General features: G+C 34.6%; 2 protein-coding genes across 2 annotated transcripts; both read left to right on the top strand.

The window, feature by feature from the left end:
• Nucleotides 1-10,584: 10,584 nt before the first annotated feature.
• Nucleotides 10,585-18,436, top strand: LOC114366463 (endocuticle structural glycoprotein ABD-5). Its single transcript, XM_028323336.1, has 3 exons — nucleotides 10,585-10,748; nucleotides 13,147-13,268; nucleotides 18,161-18,436. Exons 1-3 carry the CDS (start codon nucleotides 10,734-10,736, stop codon nucleotides 18,342-18,344), a joined length of 321 nt encoding a protein of 106 aa, XP_028179137.1. The 5' UTR covers nucleotides 10,585-10,733; the 3' UTR covers nucleotides 18,345-18,436.
• A 2,284-nt stretch (nucleotides 18,437-20,720) lies between these two features.
• Nucleotides 20,721-22,186, top strand: CPR25 (cuticular protein RR-1 motif 25). The gene is made up of 3 exons (XM_028323375.1): nucleotides 20,721-20,772; nucleotides 21,047-21,162; nucleotides 21,990-22,186. Exons 1-3 carry the CDS (start codon nucleotides 20,761-20,763, stop codon nucleotides 22,174-22,176), a joined length of 315 nt encoding a protein of 104 aa, XP_028179176.1. The 5' UTR covers nucleotides 20,721-20,760; the 3' UTR covers nucleotides 22,177-22,186.
• The last annotated feature ends 1,354 nt before the right edge of the window (nucleotides 22,187-23,540 follow it).

The following is a 23,540-nucleotide window of genomic DNA, read 5'->3' as shown; positions in this document are numbered from 1 at the left end:
TAATTANCAGTTTAGATCTAGGTGTGCGATATGTTTGATATTTCGTCACCGCGCCCGCGCCCGCGCCCGCGAGTCAACGTGTGCAAGCACATACACTTCACCACCGGATACCCGGCGCCGGTTAGCCGGCAACCGGGACGTGTGAAAAGGGCCTAAAGGTCGATGTGCAATATTTATCGTCGGGTATTGTACATATAGGGTGTTAGATAAATGGGTATATGAGCCGACACTAGCCCATGTTAACATTTATGCATATAAATGGTATCATTTTATTTTTTGAAATGTTCATACATAATAAAGTCTTATAAAATCAGATTTTATTTTATTTAGGACTAGCGGCCGCCCGCGACTTCGTACGCGTGGATCTCGTTTTACCCCCCCTTCATCTATCTTACGCGGTTCAGATTTTTTCATACAATTTTTTTTCCCGCTAACTCCCGTTCCCGTGGGAATTTTGTAATATCCTGTTGTAACTAAGCTTTAAGTTTACTAAGGTACCTGCATGCCAAATTTCAAGCGTCTATCTTACGCGGTTTAGATTTTTTCATACAAATGTTTTTTCCCGCTAACTCCCGTTCCCATGAGAATTTTGCAATATCCTGTTGTAACTAAGCCTTAAGTTTACTAAGGTACCTGCATGCCAAATTTCAAGGGTCTATCTTACGCGGTTTAGATTTTTTCATACAAATGTTTTTTCCCGCTAACTCCCGTTCCCGTGGGAATTTTGCAATATCCTGTTGTAACTAAGCTTTAAGTTTACTAAGGTACCTGCAATCCCAATTTCCAGGCTTCTACTTTCGCCGGTTTAGATTTTTCATACAAATGTTTTTTCCCGCTAACTCCCGTTCCCGTGGGAATTTTGCAATATCCTGTTGTAACTAAGCTTTAAGTTTACTAAGGTANTTTAATTATTAAAATCAATTGCACACATTTAAAATAAAGTTTGTTTACACTTTGACAAAACGTCATTGTCAGTAATTGTAGTGCGACAGTGATATCGCTCTACGACACCGAAATTAGCCGATTGTCTCTTTCTAAGGCCCTTTTCACATGTTCCGGTTGCCGGCTAACCGGCACCGGGTACCCGGTGAAGTGTATGGGCATGCCGGATTAATTACGCCGGAACATGTGAAAGCTACGTACTCGTACCATGCCCATACACTTCACCACCGGATACCCGGCGCCGGTTAGCCGGCAACCGGGACGTGTGAAATGGACCTAAAGGTCGATGTGCAATATTTATCGCCGGGTATTGTACATATAGGGTGTTAGATAAATGGGTATATGAGCCGACACTAGCCCATGTTAACATTTATGCATATAAATGGTATCATTTTATTTTTTTAAATGTTCATACAAAATAAAGTTTTATAAAATCAGATTTTATTTTATTTAGGATAACAAACAATTGTACAATTCAGATATGCAGTAAAGTTATACATCGAGATTTAGTTATTGTACCGCTATCCCTACGTTTAATGTAATTTCATACGTTTCATAATCTTGGCACCGACTCCAAAAGTATCAATCATGGTATATAATATTAATTCGTCCCAAAAAATAAGTAATTAGTAATTATTTTCTACTTTTTAGTGCATGATTTTTGGAGTCGGTTTTATTTTTTTGTTAAAATTCATTTTTAGGTTGCCGATATAGTAACCTGTATTTTGTAGGGAATATTATTTTACACTTATCATGAAAAATATAGTCTCAATGTACAGCCCACCTTCAATGGTAACATCAAGGTAATAATTAGTAGGTACCTCATCATCATCATCATCATCTCAGCAATAGGACATCCACTGCTGAACATAGGCCTCCCCCAATGCTTTCCATGTTACCCGGTTGGTAGCGGCCTGCGTCCAGCGCTTTCCTGCTACCTTTATGATGTCGTCGGTCCACCTTGTGGGTGGACGTCCCACTCCAGAACCTTGCTGCCACATCGGCCGTCAGTTCTGCGTAGGTACTAGTAGTAGGTACCTACCTAACTAAAAAGCAAGAAGTATGATGCTCGATGTTAAGAATCATCGATCGGTGAAAGAATTTTTGAAATTGGTCCAGTAGCTTCGGTTAGAGCCTTTTCAATACAAACAAACATTCAAATCTTTCTTCTTTATAATATTAGTATAGAAGTAAAAGTTACTCGCTCCTGCTGTCTTACTGTTACTTGAAATAGGTACGTTTAAATATTTGAAACTGTGTAAATAATAAGTAATTGGCAATAGAGAGAGTGATTCAAAAATGAATCATGGTATTTGTCCCAATAAAAAAATATTTTTCTACTTTTTAGTGAACTTTGTTTGTGGCGTCGGTTTTAATTTTTTTGTTAAAATTAATTTTGTTCATGCTTTTTAGTAGGCTAGTCCTTGTTGCTGCCACTAGGGGTGTGGGTACAGTACCTACATTAGGACTATTGTTTTTCATGTTAAGTGTAAATATGGCTTACTTGAAATATCGACAACTAAAAAGCAAGTTCACCTAACCTAAGAAGTTTAACCTTCCATCATCAGCTCACCTTAATATCCTGAAAGAATACAACTTATGTCCATACGTACCTAAAATATTTTAAGAATTATTCTCCAACTCCTTAGTGTTAAGGAGTTCTACCTTCAAGAACCATCTCATCACCATGCGATAACGACTATCTGATGCAAACACTTAAATAACTTTAGAAACTATACGTATTTATTTATTACAGTCAAATCAAAACTAATAATCGGTCAAAACCTCTTTTGACTGCAAAATTCAGTCAAAAGTTATTAATTGACTGATGCCCTTGGTCAATATCACTTTTGACTGATTTTTCCAGTCAAAAAACCACTTTTGAGTGCCAAAATCAGTTAACGAATAAACTGTCGCAGAAAGAAGCTATCGCACTATGGAATAGTATATTAGTTAAGCCATAACACAATCATAATTGCTTACTTTGTGGCTAGATAGCGCTGTGTGAAATTGTCCAAAGATATTTATTTATTACTAGCTTTCCGCCCGCGGCTTCGCCCGCGTGGAATTTTGTCTGTCACAGAAAAACTTTATCGCGCGCGTCCCTGTTTCAAAAACCGGGATAAAAACTATCCTATGTTCTTTCCTGGGACTCAAACTATCTCTATGCCAAATTTCATCAAAATCGGTTGCGAGGTTTAAGCGGGAAAGCGTAACAGACAGACAGACAGACAGACAGACAGACAGAGTTACTTTCGCATTTATAATATTAGTTGGGATTGGGATTTATGGAGGATTCGGTGTAAAGTAGTCGATGCATCAATTTAGATACATGAAAACAGGCCAAGTGTGAGTTGTAAATGTAAAGTTGCTGTACCATCGCACACAAATGATGTCACACAAGAAACGAAGTATCCCAATAGGTAGGTACAAACCACCAGATTGTTTGTCAACAGTTTTCAAGATTTTGTAACTAATCATTTTTTTCCAGAATTGCCAATTGGAGGTTTTTTTTTCCATTTTGGATTTATTTATGACCATATGGAATCCTGTAGGGAATAAATGTAAGGCATAATAATTATCCTCCTTCAAATCTTTCCTTCTAAGGAAATAAAATACCTATAATGAAGTTTACGATTTATTCTCACATTCCCCTTCAACAATCTCTGTATTTAAAAATCTCTTGAAGAAAACAGTAACATCTTTTAATGAATACATCATGAATTGGTTTAGTTTGTTACCATCCTCGTCGCGTTCTTCATAGAGAAGACTTTCAATGTCCTTCTTCTTTTTAGGTTTTGAACGAAGTACTGTATCCCCATTTATTATTAGAACTGCTCGACGCTTTGATGTCAAAATATAATGTTTCGTGACATTTTCGAAAGAATTATTCGTAGTATTTAAAATTCTGTAAAATAAATATGGAGGTTTACTAATAGGAAGCACTACACACTACACGCATAATTTTCTTTGTTGTTCATCGTGACCAAAATTGCGTGAAATTATGCATTGTCTTCCATCACCCACTCGTCCTTATCTCGAACTGTTTTCGTGAAATTAATCGGTGCTATTTGCAAACTGTGTGCTTATCATGAGTTTACGTTAGGTGTGCTCGCTAGAGAGTTACGTCAAAAATCTATGAAGATTTTATTTCTTGAAAGTAGCCGCTAGGCGCGCTGCACAATATGTCANTTAAGGTTTAGGTACATTTTTTTACGCAGTCGCTAACGAGCACACCTAACGTAAACTCATGGTTAGCACACTGGTTCACCCTATAACTACTTTCTATGACTTTTGACAATATGTCAAAAGTCGACGACTCATGGCGGGTCGGCGGGTTTGGTGTGTAGTTTACATTACTTACCCATTCAAGTTCATTTCGTCCAATGAGGACGATAACACAGCTAAACACAGGCCATGTAGTATCTGGAAATAACTCAATCGTGGAAATAAAATTAAAAAATAAACATCAATTTTTAAAATGTAATCGTTTAATACTTACAATTAAAAGCCCAATATATTGCTTTGATAAAAACATTTTCCAAATAAAAACCAGCTTATGAAATTAGTACTCACTAAGTACCTTTTTCGGGAAATAAAACTTTTATAGGCAACAGAAATCATTTGCTTCAGTGAACCAAAACATCCTATTAAGATTATTAGCACTCACGTATAATGCAAATGGGTTCTAGTACAGTCAGCGTCAAATGCCCAAAATATGCAAAACGATAACAACACGTGAAGGTTGTGTTGTCAACTTTTTAGCCAACTTTGATGCTGACTGTACCAATACTCTGGCACCACATTTTAATTCCATCTGAAATTACCAATTAATAATACCAATTCCCATTATTGGTTTTTTGTTAGAATTTTAAGATTTTCATCTTAAAATTCTAACAAAAAATATTTTATACAGATAGAATGTAACTTTAGACGAATATTTTTGAAAGTTTAATAATGTAGGTAACATTATTAAACTTTCAAAAATATTCGTCTAAAGTTACATTCATAAATCCATAAATAAATATGATATTTTTTACTGATGCCAATATTTAGAACTTTTATGTATTTTAANTATTTTCATTTTGTTGTTATTAATTTTAAGACAAAAAAATACATTCGTTATCCTTGAAAAAACTTTATTTGGGACGTATTCCACTTAGAGCACCTATCGATATTTTGGGCAGGTGCTCTAAGTGAAGTTAAATTTATTTTTACGATGTATTCCACTTAGAGCACCTTTAACACAGCAGCCTAATAGAAACCTATCTTAAAAACTTTCTTACTTAGTTGACTAACTGCTGTGTCATACGTCTACATTTAGAGCTTCATATCAAAATTGAAGACTGGAATGGGAAGCAGCTAAAATTTAAAAATCCTTTAGTTTCTTCTAAGTAAGTAGTTTCCCACGGACATTTTATCTAGGCATAGCAATAAATCGACTTAAATAACGTTAATAAGTCATTTATTAACTACTTTAACTTAACATTTAATCTTCAAAATGACGACCGTTGGCTTCAATGAAAACAAGACATCTTCGAAAAAAAAATTAACAGTGCGACACGATTCCCCCTGATTCTCCAATGTTTACTTAATTTTATTCTGCTGATGAGTGGTAGGTATTACCATCAATATTAATTAATGGCAAACTCGACATCAAATCGATCCCTCATTAATATAGCAACATCTCGCAAGTTATACAGCCACTTGGAATAAATCACCTTACCTTTTTTGTTCACCTCACTATAATACAAGCTCTCAATATGTCGTGGTATTCTGTACCTTAAGGGCTCTAGCTTGGTGAATTTTATTTCGTGGTGATTTGGTGAATCTTGGTTCAGATATCGGTTGTTCAGATTTTTTTTTCACTAAAAATAGGTTAGGAATTTTCCATTCTTTTAAAATTGTAGAGTCAATTCTTAAAATGTCTGTATACTCGTCAGCAAACGTATAAGTTTTCATTGTGATTATTGCCAGTACTAAAAACTGTTTCACCTGTGAATAAAACCGTACGAGTAAACAATTTTCATTCTTGAGAATAAACAATAAAATATTGAAAAAATCTATTTTACATACCCAATTAAAAGTACAGTCAGCGTCAAATAGTTACGTAACACTTAAAGTAGCCAAAAGTTCGCAACAGGTCTTTGTTACAACTGGAATAAGGTTGTGTTGTAAACTTTTTGGCCACTTTGGGTGTTACGAACTATTTGACGCTGACTGTACCACGAGAATTAGAAACCCAAGACTATTAAAAAATCACTGATATTACATGCATTAATTATTTGTAAAGGAAAAGAGAAACATTTTGCTCATAAACGCTACACTTAAAACAACGTAGTAGGATCATAAGTTTTCTCTAATAAAAACACTATTAAAACAATACATTCTTACCATTTTTATTAACAGTCAAATCTACCACAAAAACCGTCCAAGTGATTTATAGGTAATTTTGTTTTATCCCATTAAACTCGATTAGACATAGTGCTACGCTTCGATGAATTTAAAATGACAATCAACTACTGCGTTAAGAATCAGAGGTAGTTCAGGCTACGTGTCCGTCAGACATTTTAATTTTTTTAGCGCATAAGAACTAATGTTGTTGATAAGCTATCTAGGTCCTGTGAGGTTGATCTCAGGTGACATTTGATCGAGGATGAATTGACTCCCTTTTAAATATGTAGGTGTCGAATCATCTCAATCATCATAAATCTTCGGATGAAACTTCGCCGTGAAACTGCGTCTTGGAAGTGTCAGTGTGCCTACCATGAGTTTACGTTTGGTGTGCTCGCTAGCGACTGCGTAAAAAAATGACATTAAATGTATGACATATTGTGCAGCGCCTCTAGCGGCTACTTTCAAGAAATAAAATGTTCATAGATTTTGTTGACGTATTCGCTAGCGAGCACACCTAACGTAAACTCATGGTAAGCACACTGATCATCCGAAATGCTATTTTGCTTTTGCTATGGTGCACCAGTTTGGGCTGACAGAGCTACTATAGGAGCCGCTCGACGGAAACTACTCCAAAGTCAACGCCTTGCATTGATTTTTCTTTGCAAAGCTTACAGAACTGTGAGCACGGAGGCTCTGCCAGTCCTGGCTGGTGTACTGCCGGTCGACTTAGAGGTACAAAAGCGTGCGGCTATGTACTTCGCATCNGCTGATTTCTGTCCTATTTTTTATGTGATTATTTGTCTGTATATGAAAATTGTTTGTTTCCCTAATATAAATAAATAAATAAAATAAATAAATAAATATACAATGTGGTAGTACAAAAACGAGTCACAGTAGTTGTTGTGCACAGATGTTTGCCTTATGATGAGAGCGTGAATTATTGAACTCTGCCCTTGTTTTGTTCTTAATTCTTCTACATCTCGGACTTGTCCTGCCAATATCAACAACTTTCCTTTAAATATGGTTTGTGGTTGGAATTTGATATTGTAACACACACAAACCCGGTCTTCAAAACAATACTCATTTCGATCTGAAAACGACATTTAATTTATTACTAGCGATACAGGAACATTTAAATATATTTACTGTTGTATAATGAAACCGTTAAAGTAGCTTTTTCTTTTTGTTTTACTGTAAAACTACAACTATAAATGAAGTAAACAAACCCTGACACAATCAAAATTAAACACACTTTTCGGACTTGCCTCATTTGATTTGAATGACCTAAATGATTTCAAAACCTTTTTTCCACCCAAATCGTGGTATCACAACAATTTATTAGTCGAAAATATTTGTTATTTTTTCATTTCGATATTTTTTCACAAATAAACGACCTAAATGTCAATGTGACAGAGCCCACAAAGTTGTGGACGCTAGTTGGCGCTGTAATCGTGCACGGAGCCAATACTCGTCAGCAAACGTATAAGTTTTCATTGTGATTATTGCCAGTACTAAAAACTGTTTCACCTGTGAATAAAACCGTACGAGTAAACAATTTTCATTCTTGAGAATAAACAATAAACTATTGAAAAAATCTATTTTACATACCCAATTAAAAGTACAGTCAGCGTCAAATAGTTACGTAACACTTAAGTAGCCAAAAGTTCGCAACAGGTCTTTGTTACAACTGGAATAAGGTTGTGTTGTAAACTTTTTGGCCACTTTGGGTGTTACGAACTACACTGGTCAGCACAAAAATCGACCCTCCCGCGACAAGCACTTTCAAACGTAATGCATTCCCACTTCCCACCAATATTGGCACCATTTAAAAGCCTAGTTCTAAACTTCATTTCATTAAAGGAAAGGTTTTTACCCCGAAAATGAGTCTGTAGAAGAATCCAGAGTGACTTCTTCAAAAAATAGGTAGTTACGCTTGAGCCAACTTTTATAGCTATAAACTGTTAAGTTGGGATTAATCGCTATCCATCTGTTAAAGAGGACACGTGAGATCATTATTTGGTTTTATAACCATAAAAATTGTTCTAATTGATCGCAGGGGTGCGCCCAAAGTGAGGTCTTTTTTCAAGTCACATTTATTGTATAGGTTAATTGTGTATAATCGTTTATTAAGTAATTAAATGTGTTTTTCTTTAAGGATATTTATTGGGCTTTCAAATAACACCAATATTATTGGGGCACCATTATTGTGTCAGTAGAAACAAGTTTTCCTGTAAAGCGTAGGTGGGCCGATTTTTGCGATGACCAGTATATTTGACGCTGACTGTACCACGAGAATTAGAAACCCAAGAATATTAAAAAATCACTGATATTACATGCATTAATTATTTGTAAAGGAAAAGAGAAACATTTTGCTCATAAACGCTACACTTAAAACAACGTAGTAGGATCATAAGTTTTCTCTAATAAAAACACTATTAAAACAATACATTCTTACCATTTTTATTAACAGTCAAATCTACCACAAAAACTTCGTCCAAGTGATTTATAATTTTGTTTTATCCCATGAAACTCGATTAGACATAGTGCTACGCTTCGATGAATTTAAAATGACAATCAACTACTGCGTTAAGAATCAGAGGTAGTTCAGGCTACGTGTCCGTCAGACATTTTTACCGATAAATTACATAAGAACTAATGTTGTTGATTAGCTATCTAGTCCTGTGAGGTTAAACTCAGGTGAATTGTGAATTTGTTGAATTGTCTCCCTTATAAATATGTAGGTGTCGAATCATCTCAATCATCATAAATCTTCGGATGAAACTTCGCCGTGAAACCGCGGCTTGGATGTGTCAGATCATCCGAAATACATATAATTAATTAAATTAAATTCTAATAATGAAAAGGACAACGGTAAGAATCAATTATTTTAAGAATTTTTCATGTCATATTTTGCGGATGATTCGACTCCTATTTTGAAAGAGAGACAATAAAGTTCATCCTATGAAATTTCCTCGGAGGAAACGTCACCTAAATCTGAGGTTGCTGGTGTTTTCAAATAACCCTATACAATGATTTAAGATATAAACCTACAGTTTTGCACAATGCATATTTAAAACTCTTTCATTGTGTAAAAAATATCACTAGCTTTGATATAATATTCCAATATAACTAAAAAAGTATTGAACAAACATCGATATTACAATTGTTATTTACGTTTTGTTTCCTGAATTTGTAAATAAATGACATTGTGACCTAATGCCTTATCCAGTAAACAAACGAGGTTGTGGTAAGATAAACGTTACCCGACTGTAAAGTACCTCTGTGATTACATATACGAGTATTTTCGATTACTCACACACACACCAACCTACTATTTTTGTAGTACGGTCAACGGCACTTGAAGCTTAACACTGCAGCATCTTATGTATTTTGTGATAGGTGTTATTTTGCAACATTTTTATGTAACTCTGACTTAGTAGAGACTGCATTTGCTTCCGTGAGACATTATTTCTGAAACGTTAGAATTTTAATTCGTAATAAGAATTTGCACAATTGGGTATTTGACTTGGTAACTAATATTATAAAGGCGAAAGTGGGTATGGTTTTTTATAACTATTTCACTCAAAAACGGCTGAACATATTGTGATGAAACTTTACAATATTATTTTTTATACATCAGCTTAACATAAATAGGCTATAATTTATAACGATTTGTGACAAACTGATTTAATGCAGGCGAAGTCACAACTTCAATCTAGCCCTGAAACTTTAGTTGGTTTTTGGATCAAAAAGTAAATTAATAGGCAATCTATTGAGTTGGCAGAAATCTCATACTTCATAAGTTCATAACACAGAATAGCCTACCCGAAAGTAACATACTTAATATTTCCATTAGGTGAGATATAAGTATTCCACGTTGTTGTAAAAAATACACGTAATATTTCGTGCCCGAATTCAAGATTCAATTCGATTGTTTCCAAAATAAGTCTTCATTATGTCTCAACCGCCAGCCATCCCATTTATGCACAATGATCGGTTAAACACAAACTCCGCATCTGAACGATCGCTCAAACGTGATAATCATGAGATAATTTGTATACTTAGTAATGTTTTCTTGAAATTTGGTCATTCCAAATGATTTCACTCAGTAGGTAACTGTTCAGTTTACAAAACCCATTAACGTCTCCATTGTTTCATTATAGGATGTCGCTTATTTGAGCTGTGATCTGTGACGTCACTTCTCGGTAATTCCATTCATGTGTCGATCTCTTAATGGGCAGGTGGAATTGGCTCAGTTTCAGATAAGACAGTGCACGCGCTCGCTCGTACGCGTACGGACCTTATATATAAAGAAGATCTTACGAAACCGTTAGCACATTCGGCCTACAAGTTGTCCAGGAAGTCGCCTGTTCCTTTGTCACCAAGAAAACAAAATGCTGCTGCCACTGGTAATTATTTTACAATTTTTAATTAACACCCGATAGAAAATTGGTGTCAGTATTTACATAATAACAACTTTGTGTTTTGATGCACATGAATGTTTCCAACGATGCATCTGTCGACCTTCTCTTTATTGCGATGTCGTCAATATGTGGTATTGCAAAAACTAAGCATCTCATGTACATGCATGTTTAGTTAGCCGGCTAATATCGTTGGAGTTAACCTTTACCTCAAGCATTTAGCAATACTAATGATTAAGTACAATCAGTACAATGTTAAAATCGAAAACTTACATGCATATTTTTGCTTTAAAATACGAGTGGCGTAGTATTATAGTTCAGGGTTTCTAAAAGTGGGATACGCGAACCCCTAAGAGTTCGCCATTCGAGGGCAGGGGGTTCGCGATAAGATTTACGTAATGGGGGCAGAAATAAAATTTTCCAAAATTAGGTACTCTATAATTAACTTTAAAAAAAAAAATAAAACCGACTTCAAATGCGTGAAAACAAAAAAAAAAACAAAAATTATTGCGTATAAAAAAGTTCATCCCCAATTTTCCACCCTTGGGGGTTGTTTTTTCTATTATTAAATTTAAATGGGACTAGCTAATTTAGGGGTTTGCTGTCACCTGGAAACTTTAACAGGGGTTCGTAGAACCGAAAGTTTGAGAAACCCTGCCATAGTTGATAGCACAAATAATTGATATTCTTATTTGTCAAAACGCAAACCTCTCATTGGTTATGTATGGCAAAGGGAACATGTGACATCACAAGTTCGTAAACGTAATGATTTACTTATTGATATCAAAATTAAAGGTTAATTTTGTTATGCACCACTCATAAAATACAAACAATGTGAATAGCGGAACATAGTGGTGCATAGCGGAACTAAACGAAAACTGAAAATGTAATTTTCAGTTGACTGAAAACTTACTCGGCTTTCAAGGCTAGGATGAGGTGCGATTATAGAAATTGTGTTATGGAATTGCTCAATTATTACTACACAATATATATACAATGTACTTATACTAGGTATACATATTATAAAAAAAACGTTTTGTATGCTTTTTTCAAAACTACGCAACGGTTTTTAAGTACTACCTGTGCAAAGCAGGGCGGGTTGTTACTTAGTTATAAATTGCAATTATTATGTATGCACTTAACATAAATTACGTATAGACTATTTTGTTCCACATAAACGTAATAATTATGAGATCATGGCTAAAGTAAAATATTAGTCTTATTAAGACAGTAACTTTTTCTTTTATTTGTACAAGAGCTGTTGTTTATGTAATAAGATTATTTTATATGAGTATTATTACCTAAAGACACCATAACAACATCAATATGGTGTTTAGATTTTTTTATTCATTTATTTCTTGTCTGTGCGATCATTTTGTTTCATATTATTTATATAATAACTTAAAATAGGTTATTCTATTCCACACATTGACATGGTATTTCTTATGTATGTAATACTTTCATCACCTGGGTGATCTAATTTAGATGATCAAAGTGGAATAGACCGACGTATCGTATGTATGTAACAGAATTCAAATCCTAAAATAATGTAAACATATGCGAACCAAAACAAAAAACTAGCTTCTATGTTAACCTTCTTCCCTAATATGTATAGGTGGAATGACATTTGACCAAGAATTTGGGAAATAAAGACTGCATAAATATTCATTCATTGAGACTGAACTAGGTATTCAGACCGAGATTTATTTCCTATTGAAACCAAATAGCCTTCGCCTCCAGCCAATCATTTGATACTGATGACTATTTTAAATTGAGACGTTTTTTAAACTTATAATTATCTAGCTGTGCCCGCGACTTCGTACGCTTGAATATCATTTCCCGTTATTGCAACATTTTTCTTTACTAAAATCTTTGAATGCAGTTCTCTTTCTTTTCAAAAATAAAGGATTGTTTTCTTTGAGTAAAATTTTCTTGCTTCATAATTATGTAGGTTTACCTACTTACATATTATTATAAGCAGGATAATACGAGAAGCACCACGACTGTACCTAATCATCAAATAGTTGTAGAAGTGCATCATTGTTATTTTTCCACACATTTAGATCCGCAATCTTTAAAAATAAAATCGATATTTAATGTTATTTAAACGATACATCCTTGTCTACATTACGTAAAAACAACCATGTCGTTTTTTTCTGCAACTCTCTTACATCAATATGGAAGTTAAAATAAACAACCGTGAAAGCTTTCGAAAGAAACAAAACAAAAGTACCTAAATGTTTTTAATGTTAAGAGCCACGATATCTTTCTTTCGATAATGTAATTTAAGTTATTTAAATGAACGCTGAAACACGAGATTAAGAGATGGACTTAATGAGGATTTACGGCCACGATACTCATTTGTTTTTGGTGTGTACATTTCCAGATCGTTGGTGTATTGTTGGTGCAAACATTGGCGGCCAGCCCGTACATTGACAGCCATCCTCAACCTCAAGTATTAAACTACCACATGGACACAAATAATATGCCTAATTCATATAATTTCCAGTAAGTGCTTTTAAGTTATAGTTGTTGCAACTCACGAAGGCGAGTGAGCTTTACATGTATGTCGCTACTGTTCGTTTTCCAAAAGTTTTGATAGACATTACACTAGTGCATGTACTTGTACGTACACGTACACACATAAGTAAAGCTCACTCGCCTTCGTGAGTTGCAAGAACCTATACTGTTTTATCTTTCTACTAGCGAACCCGACGAATTTCTTATAAAAATATATTTATAAGGAATTTTACAAATCGTTCCAGTAGTTTTGGAGTCTATTCAATTCAAAGAAACAATCAAATTAATATATTATAAATATTATAATATTAGTATCTTTCTATGTCATATTTCTATTATTTATTATTCAATAAACAATAATTTTATAATATATTTACATAAACTTAAAAATTACTTAAAAACTAAAATTTAAAAATTACTAATGATATATAAAAACTATTTACAAAATATAAAACATATTTCTTATTTAATGTTATTTTAGACGTTGTAATATATCCCAAATAAAGTCTTATACTTATCTACTTTTCTGTCGGTAACTTCGGAACGTATTGAAGACACCATAATTTCGAAATCGAATGTTACATTGACTAAAATAAAGGCAATAATTTTAATTTTATTGCTAACAGTGAATAGATATCACGTGCCATTCAAAACAAATCCTGCTTACATTAAATTCAATGTCGTACTTTACACACTGAGCACACATAATCGGAATCCTAAATGAAAAGGAAAGCAAACTTGTGTGAGTCATTTAATGCAAGTAGAGTCAACATTAAGTCTAGACATTTTTTGCAAAATAGCAGCTATTGCATTGACATAAGTGCCATACTACAGGTGCTGTGTCTGAACCTAAATTGCGGTTCAAAATATTTTCGGAACAAACAAGTGGGTTGTCATATTTATAATGGCTTTAATGCTTGGAGATCCATTTTCATACTAGATAACCTATTTTTACACTTGGGCTGGGTTGCACCATCTTACTTTAAAAACGTCAAGTCTGTCAAATTCCATACAAAAAACATCTCATATCGTCATATGTAGTTTCGGTTAAAGTTAGGTGGTGCAACTTAGCCTTACGTTGAGTATAATCAATAATTATAGTTAAAGTAATTTAATGCAAACCGATGACAGTATATCTGAAAGTAACTTTTTAAACTAAACACCTTTTATATAGTAAACTAGCAGCCGCCCGCGACTTCGTACGCGTGGATCCCGTTTTACCCGTCTTCATCTATCTTACGCGGTTTAGATTTTTTCATACAAATGTTTTTTCCCGCTAACTCCCGTAGGAATTTTGCAATATCCTGTTGTAACTAAGCTTTAAGTTTACTAAGGTACATGCATGCCCAAGCGTCTAACTTAAGCGGTTTAGATTTTTCATACAAAAGGATTTTTCCGCTAATTCCCGTTCCCGTGGAAATTTCGGGAATTCCTTTCTTAGTGCACCTCTACGGTACCTAAGCTATGTCCCTTCCAAATTTCAAGTGCCTACGTTTAGCCGTTTAGGCTGTGCGCTAATATATTAGTCAGTCAGTCAGTTTCTCCTTTTATATATTTAGATATAATAAACATATTATAAATTGTTAATTTTATTGTTAATGTTATAGACAAATTTATTTTAGTAAAAACCCAAATAATATCTCTCTTTACGTTCACGGAACTCTTTCACCTATTGCCTTTACATACACGTTCTAATTGATCGATGTGTGCTGTATGACATTGTTTTAAAAAGCAAATATTTTTAAGCTTCGACAGACAAAAGGTATTTCCCGGAGTACCTATTTTCGATAATGCTGTTAATTAATCATGTATGGAGGCCAGACTTGAATATTATGTGAACTAACTGAAATAGGTACTCCTCTAAAGAACATTNAAAGAACAAAAATAAAGCCAAAACATCTGAGTATGACTAAGACGATTACAGATTTAATATAAATATATATGCAATTCATTGCTGCCAAAATGGTCAGGAAAAGATGATTGGCTTTTTCGACTGATTTAATCACGGTTCTTTTATCATTCCCGTCTGCCAAACAAATTCAACGTCGATTGAACGAGATATCGATCTTTTCAAATCCTTTTTCATATTGAATATGTGTCCAGTTTATTTTGAAAAATATGTATTATTGTTACACGTGGAAAGTACATGGATCTAAAATTATAAAATATATCGAATCGGTGTAATGTGCGCTCTTCCATACATGCTCGACTAAACTATCGGCCGACGAAAAATCGATGGTCTGAGCCTAGGCTTAATGTCTGATATGTGTCAATGCGGAAAATGACAGAGTTATATAAAAACATTTATTCTACTTTTCATACGGATTTTTTTTTATTTTTTTTTTATTTACTCACCTCCTCCAATAAGTTTCGGAAAACTATAACAATAAAATCCTCTTTATGATATTACATTATATTTATTTTATGTTAACGTTTATCTATTGCTGAATCATATTTGGGTATCAAAGTATGATTCAGCAATAGATTCTAATTTTTTAGAAATCAGCAGAAATGTCATCAAANGAAGTTATATAAAATTTAAAATATTATTTTTGCTTACATGACATAAAATATTTTTTTAATAATTATAAACTTACTACCTACCCTTTTTCACATGAACGCGTAGAGATATTAAAGTTGAAATTCATATCAAACACTTCTTAAATCTAATTGCCTCTAAACTGTGAGAAATTCTAAATCAACGCAAAAATTCAAAACGCTGAGGTAGGTACCTACCTACCTACGAGTATAATGCAAATATAGGAAAAATAAATAAATAAAAAATAATCATACCGCATATTTTGAAATTCGCCACTACTCGCAACGGAATCAAGTAAGTAATTTGATTTAATACGTCATAAATTGTAAACCGCTACGTTTGTACGGCGGAACCCTCGGTGTGCGAGCCCGACTCGCACTTGGCCGGTTTTTTCATATTGAATATGTGTCCAGTTTATTTTGAAAAATACGTATTATTGTTACACGTGGAAAGTACCTACATGGATCTAAAATTATAAATATCGAATCGGTGTAATGTGCGCACTTCCATACATGCCCGTACTGATAAACTGCCCGACTAAACTATCGGCCGACGAAAAATCGATGGTCTGCGCCTAGGCTTAATGTCTGATATGTGTCAATGCGGAAAATGCGGAAATTCTACTTTTCATACGGATTTTTTTTATTTACTACTCACCTATGTTGATCTAGGATTAGGATTCTAATGATGAAAATATTTTGTAATAAGTCCAATAACTTTCGGAAAACTATAACAATAAAATCCTCTTTATGATATTACATTATATTTATTTTATGTTAACGTTTATCTATTGCTGAATCATATTTGGGTATCAAAGCATGATTCAGCAATAGATAAACTGTAACATAAAATATAATGTAAAGTTTTTTCACCAATCAATGAAACACATCATAAGACGACATGGACTTGGACAAGTACAATGGATACAATGATTAAAATACTTGTAAGTTGACCGTGTCACAAAAACTTGGCATGCCTGCCCTCCGCAGGTTGAACGTCCTACAAACATTTCTAAAGCCGTTATACGAACGTGCCCCCAAAACCGTGAAATATTAATAAATAGCTTGTCATTTTTTAATACTATCGCAAAATAGATATCTTTGTATTTCCCAAAATTTTTAAAAGATGGCAAAAGTGCGACGACCTTTGCTGAACACACTAATATCTTTTTAAAAAATCTGTCAAAAATCTGTCTTATTCCATACAAAACGCACCGGTTATTGTCATAGTTACCGTTAACGTTAGGTGGTGCAACTTAGGCTGAGTTGTACCATCTTACTTTAACTTAGACAAACGTCAAAAATCTTTCAAACTCCATACAAAAAGCACCGGTTATTATTGTTAATGCTACGGTTAAAATAAGGTGGTGTAACTCAGCCTTAATGTAAAATAGGTTAAAATTAAAAAAATAAGCCCGCTTCTTTTTATGCAGCTATGTGCCTGAGTCGTAATTTTTATTCCATAACTAGCCAATGCGCGACTTCGTACGCGTTAAAGACCTTTGTCACCTAGTGGTATGAAATTACTTCTTATTCTCAGACCTACTGAATACACACACAGCATAAGAATCGGTCAAGCCGTTTTGGAGGAGTGTTACAAACACTGTGACACGAGTATTTTAAATATTAGATTTATCCGAGATGTTAGTGTGTGTCAGGCACGGGTTTTATCACGTTAGGGCCATAAATCTTTTAAAAGAAGGACAGGGACATAGCTTTATGTAACGGTGTTTGAAATGCGAAACTTTCGATATTTATACCATCTGCGACGTGTTTAGCCTCCAAATTAAGTAACGTATGTTAATAATGTAAGCAGATGTTTGTTTTGGTTGGCATAAACTGGTATAGATCGTTCCATCCACGAAGATGCGCCCCACCAAAGGTCGAGGGAAGCGCGGGGTGCGGGGAGTTTGATCCTGGATAATTTAGCGTGTACCGATAACACTCAAATATTCTTCTAACGGAAATAACTTCACGTGGAGAATTTAAACATTTATTTATACCAATTTAGTTTGGACATTGGAAGCGCTTTTTTACGTCAGGAAATGCTTCACGCATACATAACCACTGGCCGATGGGGGCGACAAGTGGGTTATGTAGGATTCTCCCCGCAAGACTCTACCCACTAAACCCCAAACTGACGGTTTCCACCGAAATAGAGCCGCGAGTTATTGTCCTAGCTTGGACATTCGTCCGCAGCTCCGTCTCAAGCTATGGTGGTTTTAGAGGTTTTCTCTCAAATCGGCACTCAGAATTGTNAGAATTGTTAACGTAGTCCTATCCTTGCGCATTGAGCTAGGTATTATAAATGTAATTTTTAAGTTGTTTTTAATTTTTTTCAGTTACGATGCAAGCGATGGCTCTTCCCGCACCGAACAAGGCGCCATTTTGAATCAAGGGACAAACGATGCCGCACTCGACGTCCACGGAGCCGCCCGTTGGTACGACGACAAAGGTGATCTGTACGAGATGACGTACAAGGCTGGCAAGAGAGGTTACAGAACTGTTATAAAAAAGATCTCCTAACCGACCTAATTATACCGGACTACTACTTATTCCAGAGGTTTCGGCTTCAATCCCCGCAATATTTTTTTTAAAGATCATTATTAATTTTTATTGCACAAATTACTAATAATTATGTAGTACCGTTAGCCCCTCGTACTAAGTTAAATATGCTTGTGTCACGAGTGGGCTCACAACAATAATCGAGCAGCGGGATTCGAACCCACGTTCCTCGGATCACGAGCCGGTCAGTCCGACCCCTTCACCGTTCGGCTATTGTGGTTTCTAAATTATTATAATTATTAAAATTAATTCCATTAATCAGCTTGATTGTTGTACAGTCAACAGCATTATTATACTTTTTTCAACTGGATTTTGAGCCCCAGGATAAAATTTAAAATAAATTAAGCATTTTTTTGTTTCATAACAAGACGTGCATGATGCCTGTGCATGCGATTTGGTTGAAAGACTGCAACAGACTGAATGACTAATTAATTGTTTGAGATTTAAAGTATTCGAAATTACAGATGGTTATACAGAATGTCCCAAAAACAATGGATAACCTTGTAACTGTCGATAAGCCTCATGGTCTCTCTAACTAATATAAAATTTTGACCAGGTAAAAATATCACGGGTTTCGAGATTTTTAAGTTTTTTTGGATTTTAAAGTTTTTTTTTTTTTTTTTTTTTAAAGACTTTATTGCACACACAACAATGTTCTGTACAAAAAGGCGAGCTTAATGCCATACGTCATTCTCTCATATATCATTTTTTGGATTTTTAGAAAATTGACATGCGATGCGAGATTACGAATTAAACCTTTTCTTCTTTTATTTTTCTTTAATACTTTGGAACTACATAGATTGTTGAATTTTATGAGAAAAAATAATCACAGGTGGCAATTTCCTAAAAATAAAAATGAAAATCTTAAAAATATTCGATATTTTTACTACGGTCAAAATCAATCGATAGTTGAAAAGTTATCCATTGTTTATAGTTGTAAAATTGTCCATTGTTTATGGGACAACCTGTATGTAATAAATAAATTATAATTAGATATTAGATTACACTTTTACGTAATAAGACTTGATTAACTATTTATTTGTATTTATTAAAATGTTTATTTGTTAAGTATTCAAATTAAATTTTCATGAAATGCTCGAAAACTTAGAATTATAGAACATGTAGGTAAAAGCGCAAGAAATATTGGAATTGCATATACCTAAGTAATTTTATAAATTGTTGAACAGATCAGGGAGAATAATTGTTTAAAATTCTACTGAAATTAGTTTTAAGTTGTAATAAAATCATGTTCATTGATTGATTTGATTTTAGTACTAATTACTACTATTAAGTATTGATTTTTTAATAACTTTATGTATGAAAAGGAGGGTTGAAACTTTTATAAATGTATCATCTACATACAATCTGATTGTTTTTATTATAATTCATAACCCTTCTTCTTCTTCCTCGCTACACTCTTGCCAGAGTGGTCGTGGTCGTCACACCAGGTCCGGTGGCAAGCCTCACAATCCGTCGTCATTCCTCCCGCATTGCACACTTTTTTGTGCACTCAAGTGGACCATTGAGTGCGGTTTTGACCTGGTCAGTCCAGCGCATGGGCGACCTGCCCTGCGCTCTTGTGCCCTCAACCTTCCTCTGCACGACAAGTCGTTCAACAGAAGCGACGTCTCCACGTGTAATATGGCCAAAGAAAGTGAGAATACGACTTTGGACGATGGAAGAAACACGCTGTTTGACATCAAGCTCTTGGATGATCGAGGCGTTGGTCGGAACTGTGTCCAGGTTATGCCAAGAATCCTTCTCCAAGTGCCTTGACAAGTCGCATTTTAGTAGCCTTTGTGATGTTTCTGTTTCTTCATAACCCTTGGTTAATTTTAATATTTGTAAGGTTTTCGACAGTCAATAGTTGAGTTCATCTGCAGACTGTAAAATAAGTACCAAAATTACTATTATTTGAAATACATTACTCATGTTTATTACAATAAAAATCGTACCCATAATTATCCTATTTCAATGCAATTTATGCAATGTGCAGTGGTCGACAGAGTTTCCATTAAAAGCTGCTGTTTATTAAGATAAAAATTGTGGGATCTTATGTTAGTTATAATAGGAGCTAGTTTACAACAATAACTTGTACTATGATCTGCCTTTGACTGTCATTCGGTAACGTATGAGTAACACACGATCTTTGAAGGTCATGTGTAAGCAATATTTGACAATACAAATTTTTCGTATGTAGAGTCAATATTACTAGGTACCTATGATTTCCAGTTTCGTCAGTTGATAATGTATTATCACCTCAGTTACAAAGTATGTATGCATTTTACTAGTTGTTGCAACTTCAACAAACAAATGTGCCTATAAGAAGTTGTTTTGTAAATTGTAGAGTCACTATCAAAAGTGATACCAATCCACGATGCTCTCTTTGGTAAGTCCTTTATATTGGTTGCTACTATAGTATAGCGCCTGAGGTATGAGCGGCACGGGAGGGGTGACACAGATATTATGACGTGACAGAGCATACAAATCTAAAGTCTCGCTAACGTTTGACGTCACAAAAACACCCTCCCGTGCCGCTCCTATAACTCAGGCGCTTAGTTCAGCGCTAGACCTATACTTAATATTAACAAAATGCAATATTTGATAAATTCGCGATGTTCATAATAATAAAATGAAGTACTAAGTAAGTTATTTCTCCCCAGAAAGTGCTTGGTCTTGTTTTATTCGTCTCAGCCGCATTCGCCCAGTCTACAGATGCGCCTGCAGTTGAAATACTAACTGAAACATCATTAGTCAACGAAGATGGATATAATTTTGAGTAAGTTACTTGAATCGTGTTTTAAGTTTTAACCTCTATCGAATGTATGATGTAGGGAGACCGATGTTAGTTGTAACACTTATTTTATGGTAGCTCGAGACTTGGAACTAAAAAACGTGCACTGTTACGAGCTCGCTAGTAGTGAATAAGTTCCAAAATATCGACAATGTCACAACTTTCCTCTGTTACAACTCACCTTGGTCTCCCGTACAGATCTAAATGTCAAGAAACAATAATAAAGTATTATGTTGCAAAGCAAAAAACAATGCTATTAAAAATAATAAACGCGACTTAGGATGCTCTTTCAACATCATTCAAATAATAAGACCAAATCTTATGTAAGATCGGATTCGTGGAAATAGGTTTCGACCTCAGAGCTCTTCAGAGAGATGATCTTCATCACAAATCTATTTTAATAAATAGATCTTTATAGTAAAATCGATTATTTTATTGAGGATTTAATGAGGAAAAAACTGTCGGTTTTGAGATATAAGTACATTATTATCTCTAACTACATATTAACCATGCCCTGTACAGTTAGCGTCAAATAGTTCATGACACCCAAAGTGGCCAAAAAGTTGACAACACAAACTTAGGCTGGGTTGCACCATCTTACTTTGACTTTAACAAACGTCAAATTTCTATCAAACTCCATACAAAATACACCGGTTATCGTTATAGTTACGGTCAAAGTTAGGTGGTGCAACTCAGCCTTATTCTATTTGTTCCATTTGACAAAGAAATGTTGCGAAATTGTTTACTTTGGGTTTGACTAAACTACGAGTATTTGAAGCTGACTGTGCATAACCAATACATTTTTACGTCAGGTACAAAACGAGCGACGGTGTGTCCCGCCAAGAGGAAGCGCACTTGATCACGGTGGGAGAGACCCAAGGCATCGGCGTCAAGGGTTCGTACTCATACACCGCGCCCGATGGAGTGACCTACGAAGTGACCTTCACCGCTGACGATAAGGGCTACAAGCCCACGATACGTGTGCTGGGCAAAGAATAAATAGATACAATTATGGAATTATTTATTTGTTTTTTCCTAAACAACCTAAGGCATGCAACGCACCTGTAACTCTCCCAGCAGGGCTGCATGTCGACGGACGGTAATCACTTACCATGAGTGTGTTTACCATGAGTTTACGATAAGTGTGTTCGCTAGCGTCAAAAATCAATGAAAATTTTAGTTCTTCAAAGTAACCTCTAGGGGTGCTGTACAATCTGTCATACATTTAGGCTGGGTTGCACCATTTTAGTTTAACTTTGAGAAACGTCAAAAATCTGTCAAACTCCATACAAAATACACCGGATATCGTTGAAGTTACAGTTATAGTTAAGTGGTGCAACTCAACCTAAAATGTCATTTTTTACGAAGTCGCTAGCGAGCACATGTAACGTAAACTCATGGTAAGCACACAGGTGATATGCTCGTTTACCTCCTGTCCCATAAAAAAATCACCTTAACAAGATTCACTTAGCAAACAATTTAAANAATTAAAACTATCGCCTACCACCATCCTACGAGTAAAAAGTTGAATGCATGCTGAAACTGGTGGCATACGTCTTACATGAAAAAATACACACACACATAATTTAAATTAAATTAAGAAACTTTATAAAGCATGCCAAAAATTCAAGTTTGCCCAATTTTTGGTTTTAAATTAATATTAATTTAAACAAAAACTGACTTTACTAGTCCTTGAATTAATAAATAGACTTTTTATAGGTACATACTAATACCCTACCTACTCTGTCAAGAATATTAATTAATGTTACTTTGAGCAGTTTTGATACGTCTTCGACTATTTCTTAGTACATACCGCTTTGTGTAATTAAACTTGAAATAAACTTTTTTGCATGACACGTAATTACTTATGAATACAATTAATTTTTACTAAGATCATCGATCATAATTCTTTGATGTAATGGCAATGTCGTATTACGAGTAGATACATAGGTAGGTACCTATCCATCTGAGTTTCTAGGTATAGGTAGGGGAGACTGAGGTCAGTTGTAACATAGGAAAGATGTGACATTACAGCTTTTTTGGAACTTATTAACTACTAACGAGCTCGTAATGGTGCGCGTTTTTAGTTCAAGTCTCGAGCTGTTAGCGCTGTTGTGAGCTCGCTGTTAGTTATTAGGTTTATAAAAATCGACAATGTCACTATTATTCTCTGTTACAACTCACCTCGGTCTCCCCCCTACTTACTACACAAATACTTATTCAAACACACGCACAACACGATAAGAATGAAATGCTTTATTATTATTTAGGTACTGCTTTACATTTAGAATTAACTATCTAGATCTCAATAAAAAAAATCCATCAAATCAATATTGGGTATTTTTAAATATTTTTAATTTACT

The sequence above is a fragment of the Ostrinia furnacalis genome, unplaced genomic scaffold (assembly GCF_004193835.3).
Source record: "Ostrinia furnacalis isolate ACB-3 unplaced genomic scaffold, ASM419383v2 OfSCF0635, whole genome shotgun sequence".
Classification (NCBI taxonomy): Eukaryota; Metazoa; Arthropoda; class Insecta; order Lepidoptera; family Crambidae; genus Ostrinia; species Ostrinia furnacalis.
This window is presented reverse-complemented; position numbering and strand designations above follow the sequence as displayed.